We start from the raw sequence: 26167 nt of genomic DNA, 5'->3' as shown, positions 1-26167 counted from the left end.
ATAAAGCAACACCTTGCCCTCTCCCTCCGCAGCTACAAGGGTTCAACGGACTCGTACATCGAGAAGGTCATGATCTCATCCAACGCCGAAGACGCCTTCCTCATCAAGATCCTGCTGCGGCAGACCAGGAGACCCGAGATCGGGGACAAGTTCAGCAGTCGGCACGGCCAGAAAGGTGAGGCCGTGTTGAGTCATCCTCCCGAGGTGAACCCTGTTGCACCAGACAACAGGTTATTGAGTCCCTTAGCCGCCTCCCTCCCTTCCACCTCATCTTTCAAGAGCTCTTTTCAATTAATTGGCTCTTTGTCCCGTGCCAGACTATGCAAATTTATTACACCCCAGCAGTAATCTGCTGGGTGAAGGAAAAAAAAAAAAAAAGTGTTTACAACCTCCATTGTTAGCCGACATGTCCCCTATAGAGGGCCGCTATGATGTTTTAATCAAAAAGCTAACTGGCGCCGTGCATAATTTACTTCCTTCATTAAAGGCGCTGGACTCGGGGCGGTCAGCTCGGGACGGGACAATGTCTTTTGTCTCACGTCGTGACGGAGGGAGCGCGGGAGGGTCGCCGGGGGGTTAGTGTCAGAAGGGAGCTGGTCAGTTGACGGCCAGAAACTCGACGTGGCTTTTTTCCAGTTCGTTCACGGCAAGAAACTACACTGCAAAACGTCAGTGTTCGAAAACAAGAAAAAAATAAAAATTAAGGGTATTTTACTTGAACTAAGCAAAATTATTTGCCAATAGAACAAGAACATTTGACTTTCCAAAACAAGTCAAATTAGCTAACTTCAATGAATCCAAAAATACCTTGAAATAAGTATATTCTCACTAATAACAAATGCACTTTTCTTGGTAGAACATTTTTTTTTACCTTTTTGCTCAATATGTTGAAAAATACTAAATGAAATAAATGCTAGTGCCATTATCTTGACATGATATGCGCTCTGCATTACTTTTCTTGCATTTTCCCATCGATAACATGACGTCATCGCACTAAGTGCGTGCTCTTTCAGTCAATTATATATATATATATGTATATATATATATATATATATATATATATGTATGTATGTATGTATGTATATACCGCATTTCTCGGAGTATAAGTCGCACCCGCCGGAAATGCGTAATAAAGAAAGGAAAAAACATAAGTCGCATTTTTGGGGGAAATGTATTTAATAAAACCCAACACTAAGAATAGACATTTGAAAGGCAATTTAAAATAAATAAAGAATAGTGAACAACAGGCTGAATAAGTGTACGTTATATGAGGCATAAATAACCAACTGAGAAGGTGCCTGGTATGTTAACGTAACATATTATGGTAAGAGTCATTCAAATAACTATAACATATAGAACATGCTATACCTTTACCAAACAATCTGTCACTCCTAATCGATAAATCCCATGAAATCTTATACGTCTAGTCTCTTACGTGAATGAGCTAAATAATATTATTTGATATTTTACGGTAAAGACTCCCTGAGCTTTCAGATGTGAGCAACGTCAGACTAAATAACAAGGTACCGTATTTTGCGGAGTATAAGTCGCACTGGAGTATAAGTCGCATTTTTGGGAGAAATGTATTTAATAAAACCCAACACTAAGAATAGACATTTGAAAGGCAATTTAAAATAAATAAAGAATAGTGAACAACAGGCTGAATAAGTGTACGTTATATGAGGCATAAATAAACAACTGAGAAGGTGCCTGGTATGTTAACGTAACATATTATGGTAAGAGTCATTCAAATAACTCTAACATATAGAACATGCTATACCTTTACCAAACAATCTGTCACTCCAAATCGATAAATCCCATGAAATCTTATACGTCTAGTCTCTTACGTGAATGAGCTAAATAATATTATTTGATATTTTACGGTAAAGACTCCCTGAGCTTTCAGATGTGAGCAACGTCAGACTAAATAACAAGGTACCGTATTTTGCGGAGTATAAGTCGCACTGGAGTATAAGTCGCATTTTTGGGGGACATTTATTTGATAAAATCCAACACCAAGAATAGACATTTGAAAGACAATTTAAGTTAAATAAAGAATAGTGAACAACAGGCTGAATAAGTGTACGTTATATGACACATAAATAACCAACTGACATTATTATGGTAAGAGTCATTCAAATAACTATAACATATAGAACATGCTATACCTTTACCAAACTATCTGTCACTCCTAATCGATAAATCCCATGAAATCTTCTTCCTCGATGTTGCTTCTAAACAACTCTGCCAACTCCAAAGGTATGCGCCGCTTCCTCTTGTCGTTTTCTGCTGTACATTTCACTACGTCCAGCTTGTAATCCGCAGTACATGATTTCCTTTTCGGTGCCATTTTTGTTCAGCCCTTCTCAGTTTTTATAAGTTACCGCCAACGTTGAAATGATCCATTTTAATAGCTAAGGCAGTAGCATATAGCAGTTAGCATTCCATGACCCACAATGCACTTCGGCCATGACACTCCCCCGCCAAATTCTTATTGGTTGACGTGTTTGTGACGATTGCTGACATTTTCTTCGTCTCTTCCGCGAATGAGATAAATAATATTTAATATTTTACGGTAATGTGTTAATAATTTCACACACAAGTCGCTTCTGAGTATAAGTCGCGCCCCCGGCCAAACTATGAAGAAAACTGTGACTTATAGTCCGGAAAAAAAAATACAATATATATACATATACATATATATATTTACAGCCCAGCTCCCGACCAAATTTAATTTTATTGTAATTTTGAAGAATTTATCTGACTGTGCGTGAACTATTTCTGTCCAAAATAGTTTGAGATGTCACATCTTAAATGTTGAAATATTAACTGTCAGTTTACTGTATGGTGCCAACTGTACTACAATATGAGTACGTATGTTCTATTGTTTAATTGAAAATAAAACACCAAAGTCCATTTGGCTGTCATCTGTTTTAATTACGAGACACAACTATGTCAAAGTCATGATTTTTTTATTCCATGCTTGAAATAAGAAATTATTACTTTGAAAAAGCAGTTTTAAACATGAGTGTTGACGACACAGCTTTGCAACAGTTAATATTTTAGTTTCAAGCATGTTTTACTCATTATAGGTCATCAAATCTCAGCAACAAGCTGTAATATTTTACTGAGATCATTTAGATTAGATTAGATTAGATGAGATTAGATAGTACTTTATTTATTCCGTCAGGAGAGTTCCTTCAGGAAAATTACAATTTTCAGCACAATCCCATTCAAGATCAGACAAACATTAAAGGGAGACAGAACAGGATCGCTGACGGGTCTGCCGGCTTCCAGCGCCCCTTACAAAAAAAGATGAGATACAGGTAAACAAGGGGGGGAGAAAAAATAGAATATTTAAAATAAAATAAAAATAAAAAACAAAAACAAACATTTAGGATACTTAAAACAAGTAAAAGACTCCAACATTAGATATGCTTATTGAGAAGAATCATATTAAATGACAGAAAATTTGCAAACATCACCCTTATTTGAGATATTGAATCTTAGATTTCAGTTTTTGCAGTGTATGGATTTGTTGTGGCATATTTATAATTCCTGCATGAAAATCGATAACTTTTTTTTTTTTTTTTTTTTTTTTTAAGTCAAATCCTCAACTTTGGCTGTTTTAATTAGAAAGTGAAGGCAAGCTTCTCATGACTGGTCCCATAAGTCCTGGTCAGCAGAGCAGAATAAGTTAATTATTTACCGCTCACACACAGCTGTAGGTTGTGTGTGTGTGTGTGTGTGTGTGTGTGTGTGTGTGTGTGTGTGTGTGTGTGTGTGTGTGTGTGTGTGTGTGTGTGTGTGTGGAGCTAGGAAGAAGGGAGGACTTGGGGTTGGGGGGGTCGTCCATTGTCCAAACCGCCAGCATGGAGCTGTAAAAGCTGTGATGGAGGGCGCTGGACCCTCGCTGTTGTCTTGCCTTTCTCTGCTGATTTCATGCCTCTTTTATCATCCACTTTCACACAAAACAAACAACACCACGCTCGTCTGCCATGGGAACCGCCGCCCAGTCCCGGTCTTTGCGCGGCTCCCTCACTATTTTACCCCACTTTTCTAGGTTTGACTTCCACTCTTCAACCCACCACCACCTCACTGGCTCCTACCCTGCTTTCTTTCTTCCTTTCAGCCTCCAGCTTCCTTCATTTTCCGCTCAAACGTCGTCGTCGACACGCTGTCCGACATTAGCAGTCAGCGGCACGCACCAGGCAAGCTAAAATTTAAAGAAAAAAAAGGGAAGGGATGATTTTTTTTCACCCCACGTGTAAAGGTTTCAATCGCTCCTCTCCAAAAGATGCCTCCGACAACTCCATGCGTAATACCGCTCTGTACTCGCATTTCTCAGCTTCCTGCTCGCCTTCTCCTTTCTCGATTACTTTTTTCTTTTTATTTGCAAATGAGCCTACAATCTGTTTGCCCCCGGCCATGCAAGAGTGCCGCGTTCCCCTGCGCAAACATTTGCCCTCGCACTTAAACTCTTAGCAACCGGGCTTGACGACTCGCAAAGCGGGATCCTGTCGGTCCACATGAGCGTGGAATGTCCAGCCAGCAGTTTACTGCTAATGTGTTTGTCTTAGCACTCTGTTTCCACCAGCAGGTGTCATGTGTTCTTGGTAGAGATGTCCGATAATGGCTTTTTTGCCGATATTGTCCAACTCTTAATTACCAATACCGAAATATACAGCCGTGGCATGAACACATTATTATGCCTCATTTTGTTGTGATGCCCCGCTGGATGCATTAAACCAGTGGTTCTCAACCTTTTTTCAGTGATGTACCCCCTGTGAACATTTTTTTTAATTCAAGTACCCCCTAATCAGAGCAAAGCATTTTTGGTTGAAAAAAAAGAGATAAAGAAGTAAAATACAGCACTATGTCATCAGTTTCTGATTTATTAAATTGTATAACAGTGCAAAATATTGCTCATTTGTAGTGGTCTTTCTTGAACAATTTGGAAAAAAATATATACAAATAACTAAAAACTTGTTAAATAAAGATTTCTACTCATATAAGTAATCATCAACTTAAAGTGCCCTCTTTGGGGATTGTAATAGAGATCCATCTGGATTCATCAACTTAATTCTAAACATTTCTTCACAAAACAAGAAATCTTTAACATCAATATTTATGGGACATGTCCACAAAAAATCTGGCTGTCAACACTGAATATTGCATTGTTTAGGGGTGTAGCGGTACACAAAAATTTCGGTGTCGGTACGTACCTCGGTTTAGAGGTCACGGTTCGGTTAATTTTCGGTACAGTAAGAAAACAACCAAATATAAATTTTGGGGTTATTTATTTACCAAATTTGTAAACAATGGCATAACATAGATATACACACAGGGTCCATTGCCAGGGTTAATACATATACAACATATAAAATAAAAACTAAATAAGTTAAGGCTCAGAATGGTTTCTTAACAAAACGTTTCTACATATAAAGTGCTTTTTTTGATTGATTGATTGAGACTTTTATTAGGAGATTGCACAGTACAGTACATATTACGTACAATTGACCACTAAATGGTAACACCCCAATACGTTTTTCAACTTGTTTAAGTCGGGGTCCACGTTCATCAACACCGCCCGCCGTTTTTTGTAGACATGTTCCATAAATATTGATGTTAAAGATTTCTTTTTTTGTGAAGAAATGTTTAGAATGAAGTTCATGAATCCAGATGGATCTCTATTACAATCCCCAAAGAGGGGCACTTGAAGTTGACGATTACTTATATTTGTAGAAATCTTTATTAGGGTCCGCAGGCCCATTGCAAAAGGACTCCACAGGTGTTGGGTTTTATCAAATACATTTCCCCCCAATTTTTGCCTCTTTGAGCTGTAATTTGACCCCCTTAAAATGCTTCAAAGTGCAAGTTAAAGCTCTACTATGCAAAGCGAAAGCCATTTATCAACAACATCCAGAAACGCTGATCTGTAATTTGACCCCCTTAACATGCTTCAAAACTCACCAAATTTTACACACACATCAGGACTGGTGAAAATTGCCATCTAATAAAAAACCAAACCCCAAAAGTCAAAATTGCACTCCAGCGCCCCCTAGGAAAAAACCACGACAAAACTGCGTGTAACTTCTGTTAGGAATGTCGTAGAGACATGAAACAAAGACCTCTATGTAGGTCTGACTTAGACCAGAGAGCCAAAGGCGAACCCGACCAACGCTGCTTGCAGCTTTAATTTATAATTGAATCACTTGTTTATTTTTCAACAAGTTTTTAGTTATTTGTATATCCAATCCAATCCAATCTTTCTTTCCAAATAGTTCAAGAAAGACCACTACAAATGAGCAATATTTTGCAGTTATACAATTTAAAAAAACAGAAACTTATGACATAGTGCTGTATTTTACTTCTTTATCTCTTTTTTTCAACCAAAAATTATTTGCTCTGATTAGGGGGTACTTGAATTAAAAAAAATGTACATCACTGAAAAAAGGTTGAGAACCACTGTGTTATGAGACTAGCGTGTGTGTGGCCATTTATTATGTGACGCATGTGACGTCAGTCAGTGTGTGAGCGAGCGATGTGAGGAACCTTAGCGCGAGTTCGGCTGGTGTTTTGTTAGATTGGCTGTGTGCAAGACTTCAATAAAGCCACAATTTGCAACTAATGGACTTTTCATTTACCCTGGAGTCCGGAGCTGTGGAGACCCACAGCGGGTAGAGTGAAGGGTGTTGCGCGCAAGGGAGACACTATGGGAGCCGGAAGCAGGAAAGGCGCAAGACATGTTTGACGTGTTGTCAGAAGCAGCTGCTGAACAATCCTCCGTCCTCCATTGTTGTATCGCGCAGCCAAAGTGTTCCCAAACGGGAGATCTTAACGAGGCAGGAGGGTCTTCCAGCTCTGGTTTTAACATCTTGTCCTAGCCTGGTCGCTGCTAGCATGTACTTGTTGGGTACACCTCCGAACCGAACCGAAACCCCCGTACCGAAACGGTTCGATACAAATACACGTACCGTTACACCCCTGGCATTGTTGCATTTCTTTTCACAGTTTATGAACTTACATTCAAGTATTATTCAATAAATATATTTATAAATGATTTTTGAACCGTTGCTGTTTTTAGAATATTTTTAAAAAAAATCTCACGTACCCATTGGTATACCTTTAAGTACCCCCAGGGTACCCCACTGCATTAAACAAATGTAACAAGGTTTTCCAAAATAAATTAACTCATGTTATGGGGAAAAAAATGCCAACATGGCACTATTTATTATTGAAGTCACAAAGTGCATTACGGTATTTTTCGGAGTATAAGACGCACCTGCCGAAAATGGATAATAAAGAAGGGAAAAAAACATATAAGTCGCACTAGAGTATTAGTCGCATTTTTGGGGGAAATGTATTTGATAAAACCCAACACCAGGAATAGACATTTGAAAGGCAATTTAAAATAAATAAAGAATAGTGAACAACAGGCTGAATAAGTGTACGTTATATGACGCATAAATAACCAACTGAGAAGGTGTCTGGTATGTTAACTTAACATATTATTGTAAGAGTCATTCAAATAACTATAAAATATAGAACATGCTATACCTTTACCAAATGATCTGTCATTCCTAATCGATAAATCCCATGAAATCTTATACGTCTGGTCTCTTACGTGAATGAGCTAAATAATATTATTTGATATTTTACGGTAATGTGTTAATAATTTCACACATAAGTCGCTCCCGAGTATAAGTCGCACCCCTGGCCAAACTATGAAAAAAAACTGCGACTTATAGTCCGAAAAATACGGTATTTTTTTTTTACATGCCTCACAACAGCAGCTTGGAATTTAGGATATGCTCTCCCTGAGAGAGCATGAGGAGGTTAAGGTGGGCAGGGTTGAGGGGGGTTTGTAGGGAGTAGCGGGGGCTGTATATTGTAGCGTCCCGGAAGATTTAGTGCCGCAAGGAGTTCTGGGTATTTGTTCCGTTGCGTTACAGTGCGGATGTTCTCCCGAAATGTGTTTGTCATTCTTGTTTGGTGTGGGTTCACAGTGTGGCGCATATTTGTAACATTGTTAAATTTTTTTATACGGCCACCCTCAGCGTGACCTGTATGGCTGTTGACCAAGTATGCGTATGAGTATAAGTCGCACCCCCCGGCCAAACTATGAAAAAAAACTGCGACTTATAGTCCGAAAAATACGGTATTTTTTTTTAACATGCCTCACAACAGCAGCTTGGAATTTAGGACCTGCTCTCCCTGAGAGAGCATGAGGAGGTTAAGGTGGGCAGGGTTGAGGGGGGTTTGTAGGGAGTAGCGGGGGCTGTATATTGTAGCGTCCCGGAAGATTTAGTGCCGCAAGGAGTTCTGGTTATTTGTTCCGTTGTGTTACAGTGCGGATGTTCTCCCGAAATGTGTTTGTCATTCTTGTTTGGTGTGGGTTCACAGTGTGGCGCATATTTGTAACAGTGTTAAAGTTTTTTATACGGCCACCCTCAGCGTGACCTGTATGGCTGTTGACCAAGTATGCCTTGCATTCACTTGCGTATTTGGGCCAGCACGCGAAGTCAGTGCCTCTAAGGTTTATTGGCGCTCTCTACTTCTCCCTCTGTCCGTGTACCACTCCGTACAGCCGCGTTTTAAAAAGTCAGAAATTTGACTTTTCAAAACCGATACCGATTATTTCCGATATTACATTTTAAAGTATTTATCGGCCGATGATATCGGCAGCCCCGATATTATCAGACATCTCTAATAATTAATAATTTGACCCGGCAAAAATAAACAAAACAAAACACCGGCGGAAAGCGATAATCGATTAAAAAAAAAAACTGCACACCGGGAAATCCAAGTCCAGAAGATGCGTGGACTTCTGGAAATTCGCATCCTTTCCAATTTTAATGCGTAAAAAGACACAAAAAGTGTATTAATGCCAACACAGCTATTAGCTTATTTTTGACACTTTAAATGGGTCATTATCAATCAAAGTTTATTTATATAGCCCTAAATCACGAGTGTCTCAAAGGGCTGCTCAAGCCACAACGACATCCTTGGCACAGATCCCCCATCGAGGCAAGGAAAAAGTCAACCCAATGGGCTACAATGAGAAACCTTGGAGGGGACCACAGATGTGGGGACCCCCCTGGGAGACCGGTGCAATGGACGTCGAGTGGATCTAGTTAATAGTGTGAGAGTCCAGTCCATAGTGGATCTAACATAATATTGTGAGAGTCCAGTCCAGAGTGGATCTAACATAATATTGTGAGATTCCAGTCCATAGTGGATCTAGCATAATAGTGTGAGAGTCCAGTCCATAGTGGATATAACAATATTGTAAGAGTCCAGTCCATAGTGGATCTAACATAATATTGTGAGAGTCCAGTCCACAGTTGATCTAAAATAATAGTGAGAGTCCAGTCCATAGTGGATCCAATATAATAGTATGTGTGTCCAATCCATAGTGGATCTAAAATAATAGTGAGAGTCCAGTCCATAGTGGATCTACCATAATATTGTGAGAGTCCAGTCCATAGTGGATTACCATAATATTGTGAGAGTCCAGTCCATAGTGGATCTACCATAATATTGTGAGAGTCCAGTCCATAGTGGATTACCATAATATTGTGAGAGTCCAGTCCATAGTGGATCTACCATAATAGTGTGAGAGTCCAGTCCATAGTTGATTCAGCATAATATAGTCAGAGTCCAGTCCATAGTGGATCTAGCATAATAGTGAGAGCCCAGTCCATAGTGGATCTAACATAATAGTGTGAGAGTCCGGTTCTTAGTGGATCTATCATAATATTGTCAGAGTCCAGTCCATAGTTGATCCAGCATAATATAGTCAGAGTCCAGTCCATTTTGGATCTAGCATAATAGTGAGAGCCCAGTCCATAGTGGATCTAGCATAATATTGTGAGAATCCAGTCCATAGTGGATCTAGCATAATATTGTGAGAATCCAGTCCATAGTGCGGCCAGCCTTTTTCCTTCTTTTTTTTTTTTTTTTTTTTTTAAAGTTAAACGCTCTCTGCAGTCCTGAGACTCTCTGGCAAGCTGTTCCAAAGCTGGCAGCCAAAGTGGCTAAATGCTGCCTCACCGTGGGTTCTTTGTTCTGGTATTCGGTAAAGCTAAAAGGCCAGTGCCAGAGGACCTCAGGATCCTCAGGGGTTGATACGGTAAAACCAGAATCCACCTTGAAGCGGGCCGGGAGCCAATATAGCGACTTTAAAACTGGTGTAATGTGCTCCATTCAACCAAACTGTAGTAACGCGCCACTTCACATCCGCGTACAGTCATTAAATCGATTACTCATTACCCCAAACAAACACACTCTAACACCGTTATTACCAACGCTGGTTGTGGTCCAGTTGTGTTGACCTCTATGTGTGTGTTTCAGGTGTTTGCGGCCTGATTGTCCCGCAGGAAGACATGCCTTTCTGCGACACGGGCATCTGTCCTGATATCATCATGAACCCACATGGATACCCCTCCAGAATGACGGTACCATGTTTCTCCAACCTTACTATCCGTCACATTATTAGCAGGGCTGTCAGATTTAGCTCATTCAATTAATCGCCAAAACAAATTGCATTAATTAATTAAGCATTTTCCTCTACGTTGTGTGTTTTTTATGTAATACGACCGACACCATGGGTTTCTCCACTGCACTTTACTGATAACACAGAATACAATCGTCATCAAAACTTTGTGCCATCGTCGAGCCCCTCTCCCGTTAATCGTAGACAAAAAGGGAAGCATAGTTACATGCACAGTAAAAGAAAAACATACCTGATAACACAGAATACAATCGTCATCAAATACTTTGTGCCATCGTCGAGCCCCTACACAAATATATAATAATGAACAAGAAATGAATTAAAGTTCTTAACAAGACATTTTCTGTCGTCGCATGAACGCCTACCTATCACGACATTCCAAGATGGCGCTGCTGTAGTGGCTGCTGTAGGCAGAGCTCTGTGCTCTTGTGTCATCCTTTTGTGTTTCCCTCTTGTTTTCATGTGGTATTATATTTTTTTGCATTTTGGTCCGGGACCCTTTGGGACTATGTGACAAGGGGTGCCAATTTCGTGACCTCTGTGGTGCTTTTTTTGTGGACTTCTGGATCTGCCTCCCGGGAGCCTTTTGGCCATGGAGACCAGCTGCAGGGTCTCTGCTACACCAGAGTCTGTTTGGATGTACTGGAGGAGATGCGGATGAGGGGACAGGACTGTGGAGCTAGCTAGCGATCCTGTTCTGTCTCCCTGTAATGTTTGTCTGATCTTGAATGGGATTGTGCTGAAAATTGTAATTTTCCTGAAGGAACTCTCCTGACGGAATAAAAAAAGTACTATCTATCCATCTATCTATCTATCTATCTATCTACCTCTCCCGTTATCGTAGACAAAAAGGGAAGTTGGAGGGCGTGTCTAACGCATATAAAAAGACAGGTGTCACAGTAATTATTGCAGTAGGAGGGACAACGAGACAATGGTTCCACATTGAACAAACATCAAACAATATTCAGGTATTTACATGTAACTTACATATTTTGTGTAATTATAACGATAATAAAACATTAGAAAATAAATGATTTACAAGACGTAATTGACCCTGTTACACTTGTATAAACTCAGATTAATCAAGCAACTTCTTTGGAGTGCTCCTGTACCCTCATCGGGGATGGCGGTAAAGGTTATACGGTCAGTGATCAGGAGCCCAAAATATTATTAAGCTCTGTGAATTTTCCAGCCAAAAAATTGGTGTATCTTCAGATCCAGAAAACCACGTAGGCATGAAAACATTCAAGAGCACGCACTAATCCAAACACATCCCATTAGGCTTGTCCCGATACCAGGGGTAGGGAACCTATGGCTCTTTTGATGACTGCATCTGGCTCTCAGATAAATCTTAGCTGACATTGCTTAACACGATAAGTAATGAATAATTCCGCTGGTAGTCAGTGTCAAAAATAACGTTCAAAATATAAAACATTCTCATGCATTTTCATCCATCCATCCGGTTTCTACCGCACCTGTTCAAGAAGTCGCATTAATGGTAAGAAGTAATTTATTTATTGTCGGTTAGCCTCAGGATAACAATGTTATTAAAAAGAATAAGAGACTTATTATACTCTAAAAATGTTGGTCTTTCTTAAAAATGCACACATATACTGTATAGTTGTCCATCCATCCATCCATTTTTTACCGCTTATTCCCTTTTGGGTTGGCGGGGGGCGCTGGCGCCTATCTCAGCTACAATCGGGCGGAAGGCGGTGTACACCCTGGACAAGTGAATGTGAGTGTGAATGTTGTCTGTCTATCTGTGTTGGCCCTGCGATGAGGTGGCGACTTCTCCAGGGTGTACCCCGCCTTCCGCCCGATTGTAGCTGAGATAGGCACCAGCGCCCCCCGCAACCCCTAAAGGGAATAAGCGGTAGGAAATGGATGGATAAACACATTGAGCTTTTCTTGTTGCACTCAAAGAAGAATTTACAATATTCCTTTTAACATATAATTTGATTAGAATGTAGTAAAAAAAAGCTTTAACAACATAGTATTAAATTATTTATGATTTTTGGTTGTCAATCCTGGTCTGTGCTTTAAGAAAAATAGAATTATTAGTAAGTAGTAAAAACAAAACTATAGATAAATGTAGCGTATTTTTCGGATTATAAGTCGCTCTGGAGTATAAGTCGCACCTGCCGAAAATGCATAATAAAGAAGGAAAAAAAACATATATACGTCGCACTGGAGTATAAGTCGCATTTTGGGGGGAAATTTATTTGATAAAATCCAACACCAAGAATAGACATTTGAAAGGCAATTTAAAATAAATAAAGAATAGTGAACAACAGGCTGAATAAGTGTACGTTATAAGAGGCATAAAAAACCAACTGAGAAGGTGCCTGGTATGTTAACCTAACATATTATGGTAAGAGTCATTCAAATAACTATAACATATAGAACATGCTATACCTTTACCAAACTATCTGTCACTCCTAATCGATAAATCCCATGAAATCTTCTTCCTCGATGTCTCTTCTAAACAACTTTGCCAACTCAGGAGCGACTTATGTGTGAAATTATTAACACATTACTGTAAAATATCAAATAATATTATTTAGCTCATTCACATAAGAGACTAGACGTATAAGATTTCATGGGATTTAGCGAGTAGGAGTGACAGATTGTTTGGTAAAGGTATAGCATGTTCTATATCAAGGGTCACCAACGCGGTGCCCGCGGGCACCAGGTCACCCGTAAGGACCAGATGAGTCGCCCGCTGGACTGTTCTAAAAATAGCTCAAATAGCAGCACTTACCAGTGAGCTGCCTCTATTTTTTAAATGTTATTTATTTACTAGCAAGCTGGTCTCGCTTTGCTCGACATTTTTAATTCTAAGAGAGACAAAACTCAAATAGAATTTGAAAATCCAAGAAAATATTTTAAAGATTTGGCCCTCACTTGTTTAAATAAAGTCATTTATTTTTTTTTACTTATCTTCTTATAACTTTCAGAAAGACAATTCTAGAGAAAAATACACCCTTAAAAATGATTTTAGGATTTTTAAACACATATACCTTTTTACCTTTTAAATTCTTTCCTCTTCTTTTCTGACAATTTAAATCAATGTTCTAGTATTTTTTTTTATTATTGTAAAGAATAATAAATACATTTTAGTTTAAATTCTTCATTTTAGCTTCTGTTTTTTTCGACAAAAAATATTTGTAAAATATTTCTTCAAACTTATTTGGATTAAAATTTAAAAAAAATTATTCTGGCAAATCTAGAAAAATCTGTAGAATCAAATTTAAATCTTATTTCAAAGTCTTTTGAATTTCTTTAAAAAAAAAATTGTTCTGGAAAATCAGGAAGAAATAATGATTTGGCTTTGTTAGAAATATAGCTTGGTCCAATTTGTTATATATTCTAACAAAGTGCAGATTGGAATTTAACCTATTTAAAACATGTCATCAACATTCTAAAATTGATCTTAATCAGGAAAAATTACTAATGATGTTCCATTAAAAAAAAAATGTTTTTAAAGATTCGAATTAGCTAGTTTTTTCTTCTTTTTTTCGGTTGAATTTTGAATTTTAAAGAGTCCAAATTGAAGATAAACTATGTTTCAAAATTTAATTTGAATTTTTTTCGTGTTTTCTCCTGTTTTAACCGTTCAATTTAGTGTTTTTTTTTCATAATTTATTCTCTACAGAAAAACTTCCGTAAAAGGAAAACAAATGTACAACGGAATGACAGACAGAAAAACAAAATTTTTTAGATATATAGATTTATTTATTAAAGGTAAATTGAGCAAATTGGCTATTTCTGGCAATTTATTGAAGTGTGTATCAAACTGGTAGCCCTTCCCCATTAGTCAGTACCCAAGAAGTAGCTCTTGGTTTCAAAAAGGTTGGTGACCCCTGTTCTATATGTTATAGTTATTTGAATGACTCTTACCATAATATGTTACGTTAACATACCAGGCACCTTCTCAGTTGGTTATTTATGCCTCATATAACGTACACTTATTCAGCCTGTTGTTCACTATTCTTTATTTATTTTAAATTGCCTTTCAAATGTCTTTTCTTGGTGTTGGGTTTTATCAAATAAATTTCCCCAAAAAATACGACTTATATATGGTTTTTTTCCCCGTCTTTACATGCATTTTCGGCAGGTGCGACTTATACTCCGAAAAATACGGTATATAATGAACAAAAACACATAAAAACCATAAGGAAAAAATCAACTTCTACTACACAGATTTCACTTAAAGGGGAACATTATCACCAAACCTATGCAAGCGTCAATATATACCTTGATGTTGCAGAAAAAAGACCATGTATTTTTTAACCGATTTCCGAACTCTAAATGGGTGAATTTTGGCAAATTAAACGCCTTTCTGTTCATCGATCTTTTAGCGATGACGTCAGAGCGTGGCGTCACCGAGGTAACACACCCGCCATTTTCATTTTCTACACATTACAAACACCGGGTCTCAGCTCTGTTATTTTCAGTTTTTTCGACAATTTTTTGGAACCTTGGAGACATCATGCCTCGTCGGTGTGTTGTCGGAGGGTGTAACAACACTAACAGGGAGGGATTCAAGTTGCACCACTGGCAAGAAATCTGCTGCCAGACCCCCATTGAATTTGCCAGAGTGTCTTCACATTTGACTGGCAATGCTAAGGCTGACATGGCACAGAGATGTATGGATAACCTGCAGATGCATTTGCAACGATTAAGTCAACAAAATCACAAAGGTGAGTTTTGTTGATGTTGTTGACTTATGTGCTAATCAGACATATTTGGTCACGGCATGACTGCCAGCTAATCTATGCTAACATGCTACGCTAATCGATGCTAAGATGCTATTTACGCTAGCTGTATGTACATTTGAAACTAGATACCCACATTTAATGCGAAACAAACACTTACCAATCGACGGATTTAAATTGCTCCAGTGTCACAAGATGCGAAAGTCCTGATCGTTTGGTCCACACATTTTACCGGCGATGCTAATAAGGCAGCCATGCTATGGGCCACTTCATTAGGTACACCCATGCTATGGCCGAATAGCGTCAATAGCTATTCGCTCAAGAGCTTCAATTTCTTCTTCAATTTCATTTTTGCTATCTGCCTCCATACTCCGACCATCTTTTTCAATACATGCGTAATCTGTTGAATCGCTTAAGCCGCTGAAATCCGAGTCTGAATCCGAGCTAATGTCGCTATATCTTGCTGTGGTAACCGCCATGTTGTTTGTATTGGCAGCACTGTATGACGTCACAGGGAAATGGACTGTCTCATCGCAAATAGGGAAAATCAAGAACTTTAAAGCTTTTTTTAGGGATATTCCAGGAGGTGTGACATTTTGAAAAAAACTTCGAAAAATAAAACAAGCCACTGGGAACTGATTTTTATTGTTTTTAACCCTTTTGAAATTGTGATAATGTTCCCCTTTAAAGCGGGTATTTTTGGGAAGTTCAACGAGGGAACACTGTATTGGAAATGTAATTAAAAATGAAGGCTTTATTACTTTATTGACCTGAAAGACCAATTTTCTACGCAAATTACACAGAAAAAGATGTTGACCTTCGCTGGCCACAAGTTTGTCTCCTCTTTGTCGTGACAAAGCCGTCACCATCTCATCCTGAGGTTATCATCGTCTCCCAGCACGCTCGTCCTTTTCACCAAACCGCAATCTGACCCCGCAGCACATACAGACAGATAGCTGTTGCCCCGGAGACGGGTGCTGAAGTTTTATCAAACGTGCACAAGGAGTCCAGCCTCTCACAAGTGATCTTTACTGCTCAAGTTGTCGCTGCCCGCGCTTGCCGTCTCGCCGCCGTCGCCATGGCGAAGGCTCAGCAATGTCTGGCGAGCAGTTTCAGCAAAGAGTGTAGGTGTTGGCCTTTTATGTGGCCGGGGGAGGTCAGGGGTGGCGCCGGTATGACCTCCCAGTGGAATCAGTCATCCTTACAGAGCCGGTGTCAGCGCCAGGCCGACATGTAAATCACACGCAAGCTGCTTATGAACATTTTAATGTGCCTTCACCCTCAGGTGGGGAAGCTGATAGAGCTGCTGGCTGGGAAGGCGGGAGTCCTGGATGGACGCTTCCACTACGGGACCGCCTTCGGGGGGAGCAAGGTGAAGGACGTGTGCGAGGACTTGATACGCTACGGATACAACTACCAAGGGAAGGACTATGTCACCTCCGGCATCACTGGGTAATGCACTATGGTTATCAACAGCTTTTAATCATACAAAATCGTACATAAAAAGAGAATACAATAGTTGTGTGAAACCTTTTCAACTTATGTTCAATTAAATAGACGGCAAAGACAAGATATTTAAAGGCCTACTGAAATGAGATTTTCTTATTTAAACGGAAATAGCAGGTCCATTCTATGTGTCATACTTAATCATTTCGTGATATTGCCATATTTTTGCTGAAAGGATTTAGTAGAGAAAATCGACGATAAAGTTCGCCACTTTTGGTACTTCCTGAAAAAGCCTCGCCTTTACCAGAAGTCGCAGACGATGACGTCACATGTTGATGGCTCCTCACATATTCACATTGATTTTAATGGGAGTCTCCTACAAAAACAGTTATTCGGACTGAGAAAACGACAATTTCCACATTAATTTGAGCGAGGATGAAAGATTTGTGTCTGAGGATATTGATAACGACGGACTAGAAAGAAAAAAAAAGAAAGAAAAAACCAGTTAAAAAAAAAACGCAATAGCATTGGGACGTATTTCGATGTTTTTAAAGGGGAACATTATCACCAGACCTATGTAAGCGTCAATATATACCTTGATGGTGCAGAAAAAAGACCATCAATTTTTTTAACCGATTTCCGAAATCTAAATGGGTGAATTTTGGCGAATTAAACGCCTTTCTGTTTATCGGGCTGGAGGCAATGACGTCATAATGTGACGTTGCCGAGGTAACACACCCGCCATTTTCATTTTCAACACATTACAAACACCGGGTCTCAGCTCTGTTATTTTCCGTTTTTTTGACTATTTTTTGGAACCTTGGAGACATCATGCCTCGTCGGTGTGTTGTCGGAGGGTGTAACAACACTAACAGGGAGGGATTCAAGTTGCACCACTGGCCCGAAGATGCCAAAGTGTCTGCCGCCAGACCCCCATTGAATGTGCCAGAGTGTCTCCACATTTGACCGGCGATGCTAAGGCAGACATGGCACAGAGATGTATGGAAAACCTGCAGATGAATTTGCAACGATAGTCAACGAAATCACAAAGGTGAGTTTTGTTGATGTTGACTGCCAGCTAATCGATGCTAACATGCTACGCTAATCGATGCTAACATGCTATTTACCGGCGGTGCTAAAGCAGACATGGAACAGAGATGTATGGATAACCTGTAGATGCATTTGCAACTATATTATGTTTCCTTCCACCCACATTTAATGCGAAACAAACACTTACCAATCGACGGATTTAAGTTGCTCCAGTGTCAAAAGATGCGAAAGTCCTGATCGTTTGGTCCGCACATTTTACCGGCGATGCTAACGCAGCTATTCGGCCATGTTATGGCTATGAATAGCGTCAATAGCTATTCGCTCAATAGCTTCACTTTCTTCTTCAATACTTTCATACTCCAACCATCTGTTTCAATACATGCGTAATCTGTTGAATCGCTTAAGTCGCTGAAATCCGAGTTTGAATCTAAGCTAATGTCGCTATATCTTGCTGTGGTATTCCCATTGTTTGTTTACATTGGCAGCACTGTGTGACGTCACAGGGAAATGGCCAGTGTCTTCGCAGAGAGTCGAAAATAAGGCACTTTAAAGCTTTATTTAGGTATATCCCGAGACCAGTAAAATTTTGAAAAAAACTTCAAAAAATACAACAAGCCACTGGGAACTGATTTTTATTGTTTTTAACCCTTTTGAAATTGTGATAATGTTCCCCTTTAAACACATTTACTTGGATAATTCTGGGAAATCCCTTATCTTTCCATTGTGTTGCTAGTGTTTTAGTGAGTTAAATAGTACCTGATAGTCGGAAGGGTGTCTCCACGGGTGTCTTGAGGCTAGTGTCTCAGGGGAGTCGACGGGAGCTACGGACGGCACAAGCTCAGCTTTAATCCGGTAAGAACTGACTTTTTAACCACAATTTTTCCACCGAAACCTGTTGGTTGACATTTGGTCTGGATTCATGTTCGCTTGACCGCTCTGATCCATAGTACAGTTTCACCTCCGGGAATTTTAAACAAGGAATCACCGTGTGTTTGTGTGGCTAAAGGCTAAAGCTTCCCAACTCCATCTTTCTACTTTGACTTCTCCAATATTAATTGAACAAATTGCAAAAGATTCAGCAACACAGATGTCCAAAATACTGTGTAATTATGCCGTTAAAGCAGACGACTTTTAGCTGTGTGTGTGTGCAGCGCTCATACTTCCTAAAACCCTGTGAAGTCACGCGTACACGTCATCATTACACGACGTTTTCAAAACGAAACTCTCGGGAAACTTAAAATTGTAATTTAGTAAATTAAAAAGGCCGTATTGGCATGTGTTGCAATGTTAATATTTCATCATTGATATATAAACTATCAGACTGCGTGGTCGGTAGTAGTGGGTTTCTGTAGGCCTTTAATGTTCCAACTGAGAAACTTTTTTTTTTGCAAGTTCTCATTAACTTAGAATTTAATGGCAGCAACACATTGCCAAAAAGTTGTCACGGGGGCATTTTTACCACTGTGTTACATGGCCTTTCCTTTTAACAACACTCAGTAAATGTTTGGGAACTGAAAAGACACGTTTTTGAAGCTTTTCAGGTAAAGTGTTAAAGTTAAAATACCAATGATTGTCACACACATACTAGATGTGGCGAAATTATTCTCTACATTTGACCCATTACCCTTGATCACCCCCTGGGAGGTGAGGGGATCAGTGAGCAGCAGCGGGGCCGCGCCCGGGAATCATTTATGGTGATTTAACACCCAATTCCAACCCTTAATGCTGAGTGCCAAGCAGGGAGGTAATGAGGTCCCATTTTTATAGTCTTTGGTGTGACTCGGCCGGGATTCGAACTCACGACCTACCGATCCCATGGCGGACACTCTAGCCACTAGGCCACTGAGTAGGTGAAGTGTGAAGTGAATTATATTTATATAGCGCTTTTCTCGATTGACTCAAAGCGCTTTACATAGCGAGTTACATTTAAACCAGTGTGGGTGGCACTGGGAGCAGGTGGGTAAAGTGTCTTGCCCAAGGACACAACAGCAGTGACTAGGATGGCGGAAGCGGGAATCGAACCTGCAACCCTCAAGTTGCTGACACGGCCACTCTACCAACCGAACTATGCCGGTTGGTAGAGTTGGTCGGTGGAATTCTTTCCCATTCTTGCTTGATGTACAGCTGAAGTTTTTCAATGCTGTTGTAACACATGGCTTGGCATTGTCTTGCTGAAATAAGCAGGGGCGTCCATGATAACGTTGCTTTGAGGGCAACATGTGTTGCTCCAAAACTTGTATGTGCCTTTCAGCATTAATGGTGCTTTCACAGATGTGTGAGTTACCCATGCCTTGGGCACTAATACACCCCCATACAATCACAGATGCTGGCTTTTCAACTTTGCGCCTAGAACAATCTGGATATTTTCCCCTTTATTCCGGAGGACACGACGTCCACAGTTTCCAAAATAATTTGAAATGTGGACTTGTCAGACCACAGAACACTTTTTTCTACTTTGCATCAGTCCATCTTAGATGAGCTCAGGTGGCATTTCTGGGTGTTGTTGATAAATGGCTTTAACTTGCACTTACAGATGAAGCGATGAACTGATACAGCTATACTAAAGGTTTTAAATGGTGTACGCGCATACAAATGTTTTAAATTTGATTTTCCTTTAAGGTTATATTTCTGTGGTTATATTTCTAAGGTCATATTTTGTTCAGAAGAAGTGTTGTATATTCTGAGCAAACAGGTTATAGTTTGCTTTGTAAATCATTTCAGATAGTTAAAGTACCAATTATTTTCACGCACACACTAGGTGTGGTGAAATGTGTCCTCTGCGTTTGAACCATCCTCTTGTTCACCCCCTGGGAGGTGAGGGGAGCAGCAGTGCCGCGCCCAGAAATCCTTTTTGGTGATTTAACCCCCAATTCCAAGCCTTGATGCTGAGTGCCAAGTAGGGAGGTAATGGGTCCCATTTTTATAGTCTTTGGTATGACTTGGCCGGGGTTTGAACTCACAACCCACCGATCTCAGGGCGGACACTCTAACCCAGGGGTGCCCATTACGTCGATCGCGAGCTACCAGTCGACCGCGGGGGGTGTGTCGGTCGATCTCCAGCCAGGCTTTTAAAAAAAATAGACCTAAAAATTAGTGATCATCAATCTTCACCAAGACGTCACTTAAATGACATTCACGGTACCGGAGGGTCTTGTGAGATGACGCTGGCTGCTGCAAGATCATTATTATTAAAATATGACCGAGAGGAAGGCGAGAAACACTTTTTATTTCAACAGACTCTCGCGCCGTCTCTTCCGTCAAAACTCTAAAGGCCGACTGCACATTTCCTATCTTCACAATAAAAGCCCTGCTTCATGCTGCCTGCGCTAACTAAATACAGAGTCTCGGAAAACTGGCGTGCACAAGCGATCCCTCAGAAAGCTGGCGTGCACATCACTTGTGCACGCCAGTTTTCCGAGACTCTTATTTTGTTAGCGCAGGCAGCATGAAGCAGGGCTTTTATTGTGAAGATAGGAAATGTGCAGTCGGCCTTTAGAGTTTTGACGGAAGGGACGGCGCGAAAGTCTGTTGAAATAAAAAGTGTTTCTCGCTTTCCTCTCTGTCATTTTTTCATAATAATGAAGTGGCAGCAGCCAGCGTCATCTCACAAGACCCTCGGGTGCCGTGAATGTCAATCAAGCAAGCTACGGAATTTGCCGCCAATGTTTTTCTTGTAAAGTGTATGGAAGCTGGATGAATTAGATGCCAAAAAACAACCACTTTCATGTGGTATTGTACAGAAAGGACAACTTTTTTTCTCCTCCATTTGAAAATGTGGGCGTTGTCATCATTACTGTCTGATTCCAATCAATGCAAGTCATCAGAATCAGGTAATACACCAACTTATATTCTTGTCTTTGTGAAAGAAAGACATCTATATGTGTTACACATGCTTGTATTATCATTAAACACATTTAACTTGTTTACAAAAATGTCTCTTTCATAAATAAATAAATAAATATAAATGATATATATAAATGAGGTAGATCCCCTCGAGTTGGTCAATTGAAAAGTAGCTCGCCTGAAGAAAAAGTGTGGGCACCCCTGCTCTAACCACTAGGGTATTGTGATTCAAAAAATAAAGTGTTTGTTTGAGTGTTCTCTATATCCAACATTATGTATTATTGTAATAGATTTTTTTGTAACGCCGTTTGTGAATTAGATGTACTTTTGTAGTCGTTTCCCCATATTTCTACACAATAACTCAGATGTGCTAACACTAGCGAGTAGGAGAGAATATGGAGGGATGGAACGAAAATAAAACTGCTCACCTTTTTGAAGACGCCTGATGGAGACATAATGTACAGGAAAATTAGAAGAAAGGGTTTGTATAAATGTGTAAATGAATCCTTGTGAAAAAGAACGCCCACTTCTGCCTGGGACTGGTCCCCTTCTGTGGTGACGTCATACACAAAATATACCAAGAAAAAGCTTTGTTGTACAAACCCCGTTTCCATATGAGTTGGGAAATTGTGTTAGATGTAAATATAAACAGAATACAATGATATGGAAATCCTTTTCAACCCATATTCAGTTGAATATGCTACAAAGACAACATATTTGATGTTCTAACTGATAAACATTTTTTTTTTTGCAAATATTCATTAACTTTTACAATTTGATGCCAGCAACACGTGACAAAGAAGTTGTGAAAGGTGGCAATAAAGACTGATAAAGTTGAGGAATGCTCATCAAACACTTATTTGGAACATCCCATAAATGTGCAGGCTAATTGGGAACAGGTGGGTGCCATGATTGGGTATAAAAACAGCTTCCCACAAAATGCTCAGTCTTTCACAAGAAAGGATGGGGCGAGGTACACCCCTTTGTCCACAACTGCGTGAGCAAATAGTCAAACAGTTTAAGAACAACGTTTCTCAAAGTGCAATTGCAAGAAATTTAGGGATTTCAACATCTACGGTCCATAATATCATCAAAAGGTTCAGAGAATCTGGAGAAATCACTCCACGTAAGCGGCATGGCCGGAAACCAACATTGAATGACCGTGAAACTTCGATCCCTCAGACGGGGCTGTATCAAAAACCGACATCAATCTCTAAAGGATATCACCACATGGGCTCAGGAACACTTCAGAAAACCACTGTCACTAAACACAGTTCGTCGCTACATCTGTAAGTGCAAGTTAAAGCTCTACTATGCAAAGTGAAAGCCATTTATCAACAACATCCAGAAACGCCGCCGGCTTCTCAGGGCCCGAGATCATCTAAGATGGACTGATGCAAAGTGGAGAAGTGTTCTGTGGTCTGACGAGTCCACATTTCAAATTGTTTTTGGAAATATTTGACATCGTGTCATCCGGACCAAAGGAGAAGCGAACCATCCAGACTGTTATCGACGCACAGTTCAAAAGCCAGCATCTGTGATGGTATGGGGGTGCATTAGTGCCCAAGGCATGGGTAACTTACACATCTATGAAGGCACCATTAATGCTGAAAGGTACATACAGGTTATGGAACAATATATGCTGCCATCTAAGCGCCGTCTTTTTCATGGACGCCCCTGCTTATTTCAGCAAGACAATGCCAAGCCACATTCAGCACGTGTTACAACAGCGTGGCTTCGTAAAAGAAGAGTGCGGGTACTTTCCTGGCCCGCCTGCAGTCAAGACCTGTCTCCCATCTAAAATGTGTGGCGCATTATGAAGCGTAAAGTACGACAGCAGAGACCCCGGACTGTTGAACGACTGAAGCTCTACATAAAACCCCGAATGGGAAAGAATTCCACTTTCAAAGCTTCAACAATTAGTTTCCTCAGTTCCCAAATGTTTATTGGGTGTTGTTAAAAGAAAAGGTGATGTAACACAATGGTGAACATGCCCTTTCCCAACTACTTTGGCACGTGTTGCAGCCATGAAATTCCAAGTTAATTATTATTTCCAAGAAAAAAAAAAGTTTGAGTTTGAACATTAAATATCTTGTCTTTGTAGTGCATTCAACTGAATATGGGTTGAAAAGGATTTGCAAATCATTGTATTCCGTTTATATTTACATCTAACACAATTTCCCAACTCATTTGGAAACGGGTTTTGTAGACTGGGATGTTTTTTTTGTTGAATATGTTGTTTCCCATTCAGAGAACCCCTTGAGGCTTACATCTACTTCGGACCAGTCTATTACCAGAAACTGAAACACATGGTCTTGGACAAGATGCACGCCAGAGCGCGGGGGCCCCGGGCTGTCCTCACCAGGTAGCTCCTCGCTGTGATTCCCTAAAGGTGTCATCGTGGTGACTGAGAAGTCATTTGCCCGCGTTTTTCCCAGGCAGCCGACAGAGGGCCGTTCCAGAGACGGAGGTCTGCGTCTGGGCGAGATGGAACGCGACTGTCTGATTGGCTACGGCGCCAGCATGCTGCTGCTGGAGCGCCTCATGATCTCCAGCGACGCCTTCGAGGTGGACGTGTGTGGCCAGTGTGGTCTGCTGGGATACTCTGGCTGGTAGGATGGGCACATATTATTAAACACGTCCGCACAAACACTGATATCTACAAAACAAGGGGGGTAAAAAAAAGAGTTGGTACAAACCGATTTTAACTTTAGAGATCGTTTGGCAAACCTCTAGAACAGGGGTAGGGAACCTATGGCTCTAGAGCCAGATGTGGCTCTTTTGATGACTGCATCTGGCTCTCCGATAAATCTGAGCTGACATTGCATAACACGATAAGTAATGAATAATTCCACTTGTAATCACAGTGTTAAAAATAGCGCTCAAAATATAAAACATTCTCATGCTTTTTTATGTTCAAGAAGTTGCATTAATGGTAAAAAGTAATTTATTTATTATTGGTTAGTGTGGGGCTTGCCCTCCTGGGGGTTCTTCAGACCACCAAGAGCCTGTTTTAGGGTTACAATATTGTTTTATTTTTCTCTCAGTTGCTTTCCATCAATTGTCTTTTTCTCTTTCATCCTCACTCGCGCTCTGGCTCCAGCCCCAACCCTGTCTCTCCTCCTGGCTGCTGCTTATAACAGAGTGACATGTGATTAGATAACAAGGCCCAGGTGGGCCATCTGCGTACCTGTCGCTGATTTCGAGGCCGGTCCTGGCAACATCCTGCTTTGCTGCAGGCCCGCAGGCCACGCCCCCTCCACAGTTAGCTTCAGAATAACAATATTATTATAAAGAATAAGAGACCTATTATACTCTGGAAATGTTGGTCTTACTTAAAAATGCACACGTTTAGTTGTGTTCAGTGTTAAAAAAAATATTATTTGGCTCTTAGGGAAATACCCGACCTCTGCTCTAGATCGATCTACAAAACCAGTGAAGTTGTCACTTTGTAAATAATGGTAAATAAAAACAGAATACAATGATTTGCTAATCCTTTTTCAACTAATATTTAATTGACTAGACTGCAAATACAAGATATTCAATGTTCACACTGGAAAACTTTATTTTTTGCTAATATTAGCTCATTTGGAGCTTGATGCCTGCAACATGTTTAAAAAAAGCTGGCACAAGTGGCAAAAAAGACTGAGAAAGTTGAGGAATGCTCATCAAACACTTATTTGGAACATCCCACAGGTGAACGGGCGAATTGGGAACAGGTGGGTGCCATGATTGGGTATAAAAGCAGCATCCACAAAATGCTCAGTCATTTACAAACAAGGACGGCGCGAGCGTCACCACTTTGTGAACAAGTGCGTGAGCAGTTTGTTTAAGAAGAACATTTGTCAACTAGCTGTTGCAAGGAATTTAGGGATCTCCCCATCTACGGTCCGTGATATCATCAAAAGTTTCAGAGAATCTCTAGAAATAACTGCACGTAAGCAGCAAGGCTGAAAGCCAACATTGAATGCCCGTGACGTTCGATCCCTCAGGCCTTATTGCATTAAAAAGCGACATCAGTGTGTGAAGGACATCACCACATGGGCTCAAGAACACTTCCGAAAACCACTGTCAGTACCGTATTTTTCGGATTACAAGTCGCAATTTTTTTTCATAGAGCGACGTATGTGTGAAATTATTAACACATTACCGTAAAATATTAAATATTATTTATCTCATTCGCGGAAGAGACGAAGAACATGTCAGCAATCGTCACACACACATCAACCAATAAGAATTTGGCGGGGGAGCGTCATGGCCAAAGTGCATTTTGGGTCATGGAATGCTAACTGCTATATGCTACTGCCGTAGCTATTAAAATGGATCATTTCAACGTTGGCGGTAACTTATAAAAACTGAGAAGGGCTGAACAAAAATGGCACCGAAAAGGAAATCATGTACTGCAGATTACAAGCTGGACGTAGTGAAATATGCAGCAGAAAACGACAAGAGGAAGCCGCGCATACCTTTGGAGTTGGCAGAGTTATGTTAGATCCACTATAGACTGGACTCTCACGCTATTATTTTAGATCCACTATGGACTGGACTATCACAATATTATGTTAGATCCGCTATAGACTGGACTCTCACA

At 40.2% G+C, this 26167-nt stretch overlaps 1 protein-coding gene across 1 annotated transcript in view; it reads left to right on the top strand.

Annotated features, from left to right (window-relative positions):
• The window catches only part of polr3b (polymerase (RNA) III (DNA directed) polypeptide B), a 99660-nt gene that overhangs the window by 71441 nt on the left and 2052 nt on the right, over positions 1 to 26167 (top strand). The window contains exons 23-27 of the mRNA XM_061894246.1: positions 33 to 175; positions 10357 to 10460; positions 16523 to 16689; positions 23828 to 23941; positions 24015 to 24188. Coding sequence (XP_061750230.1) covers positions 33 to 175; positions 10357 to 10460; positions 16523 to 16689; positions 23828 to 23941; positions 24015 to 24188 — 702 coding nt within the window. The remainder of the gene's footprint in view (positions 1 to 32; positions 176 to 10356; positions 10461 to 16522; positions 16690 to 23827; positions 23942 to 24014; positions 24189 to 26167) is intronic.

This window comes from Nerophis ophidion, linkage group LG03 (assembly GCF_033978795.1).
Source record: "Nerophis ophidion isolate RoL-2023_Sa linkage group LG03, RoL_Noph_v1.0, whole genome shotgun sequence".
NCBI classification, from domain to species: Eukaryota; Metazoa; Chordata; class Actinopteri; order Syngnathiformes; family Syngnathidae; genus Nerophis; species Nerophis ophidion.
The sequence above is the reverse complement of the archived record's forward strand: the minus strand, read 5'-3'. Positions and strand labels throughout refer to the sequence as shown.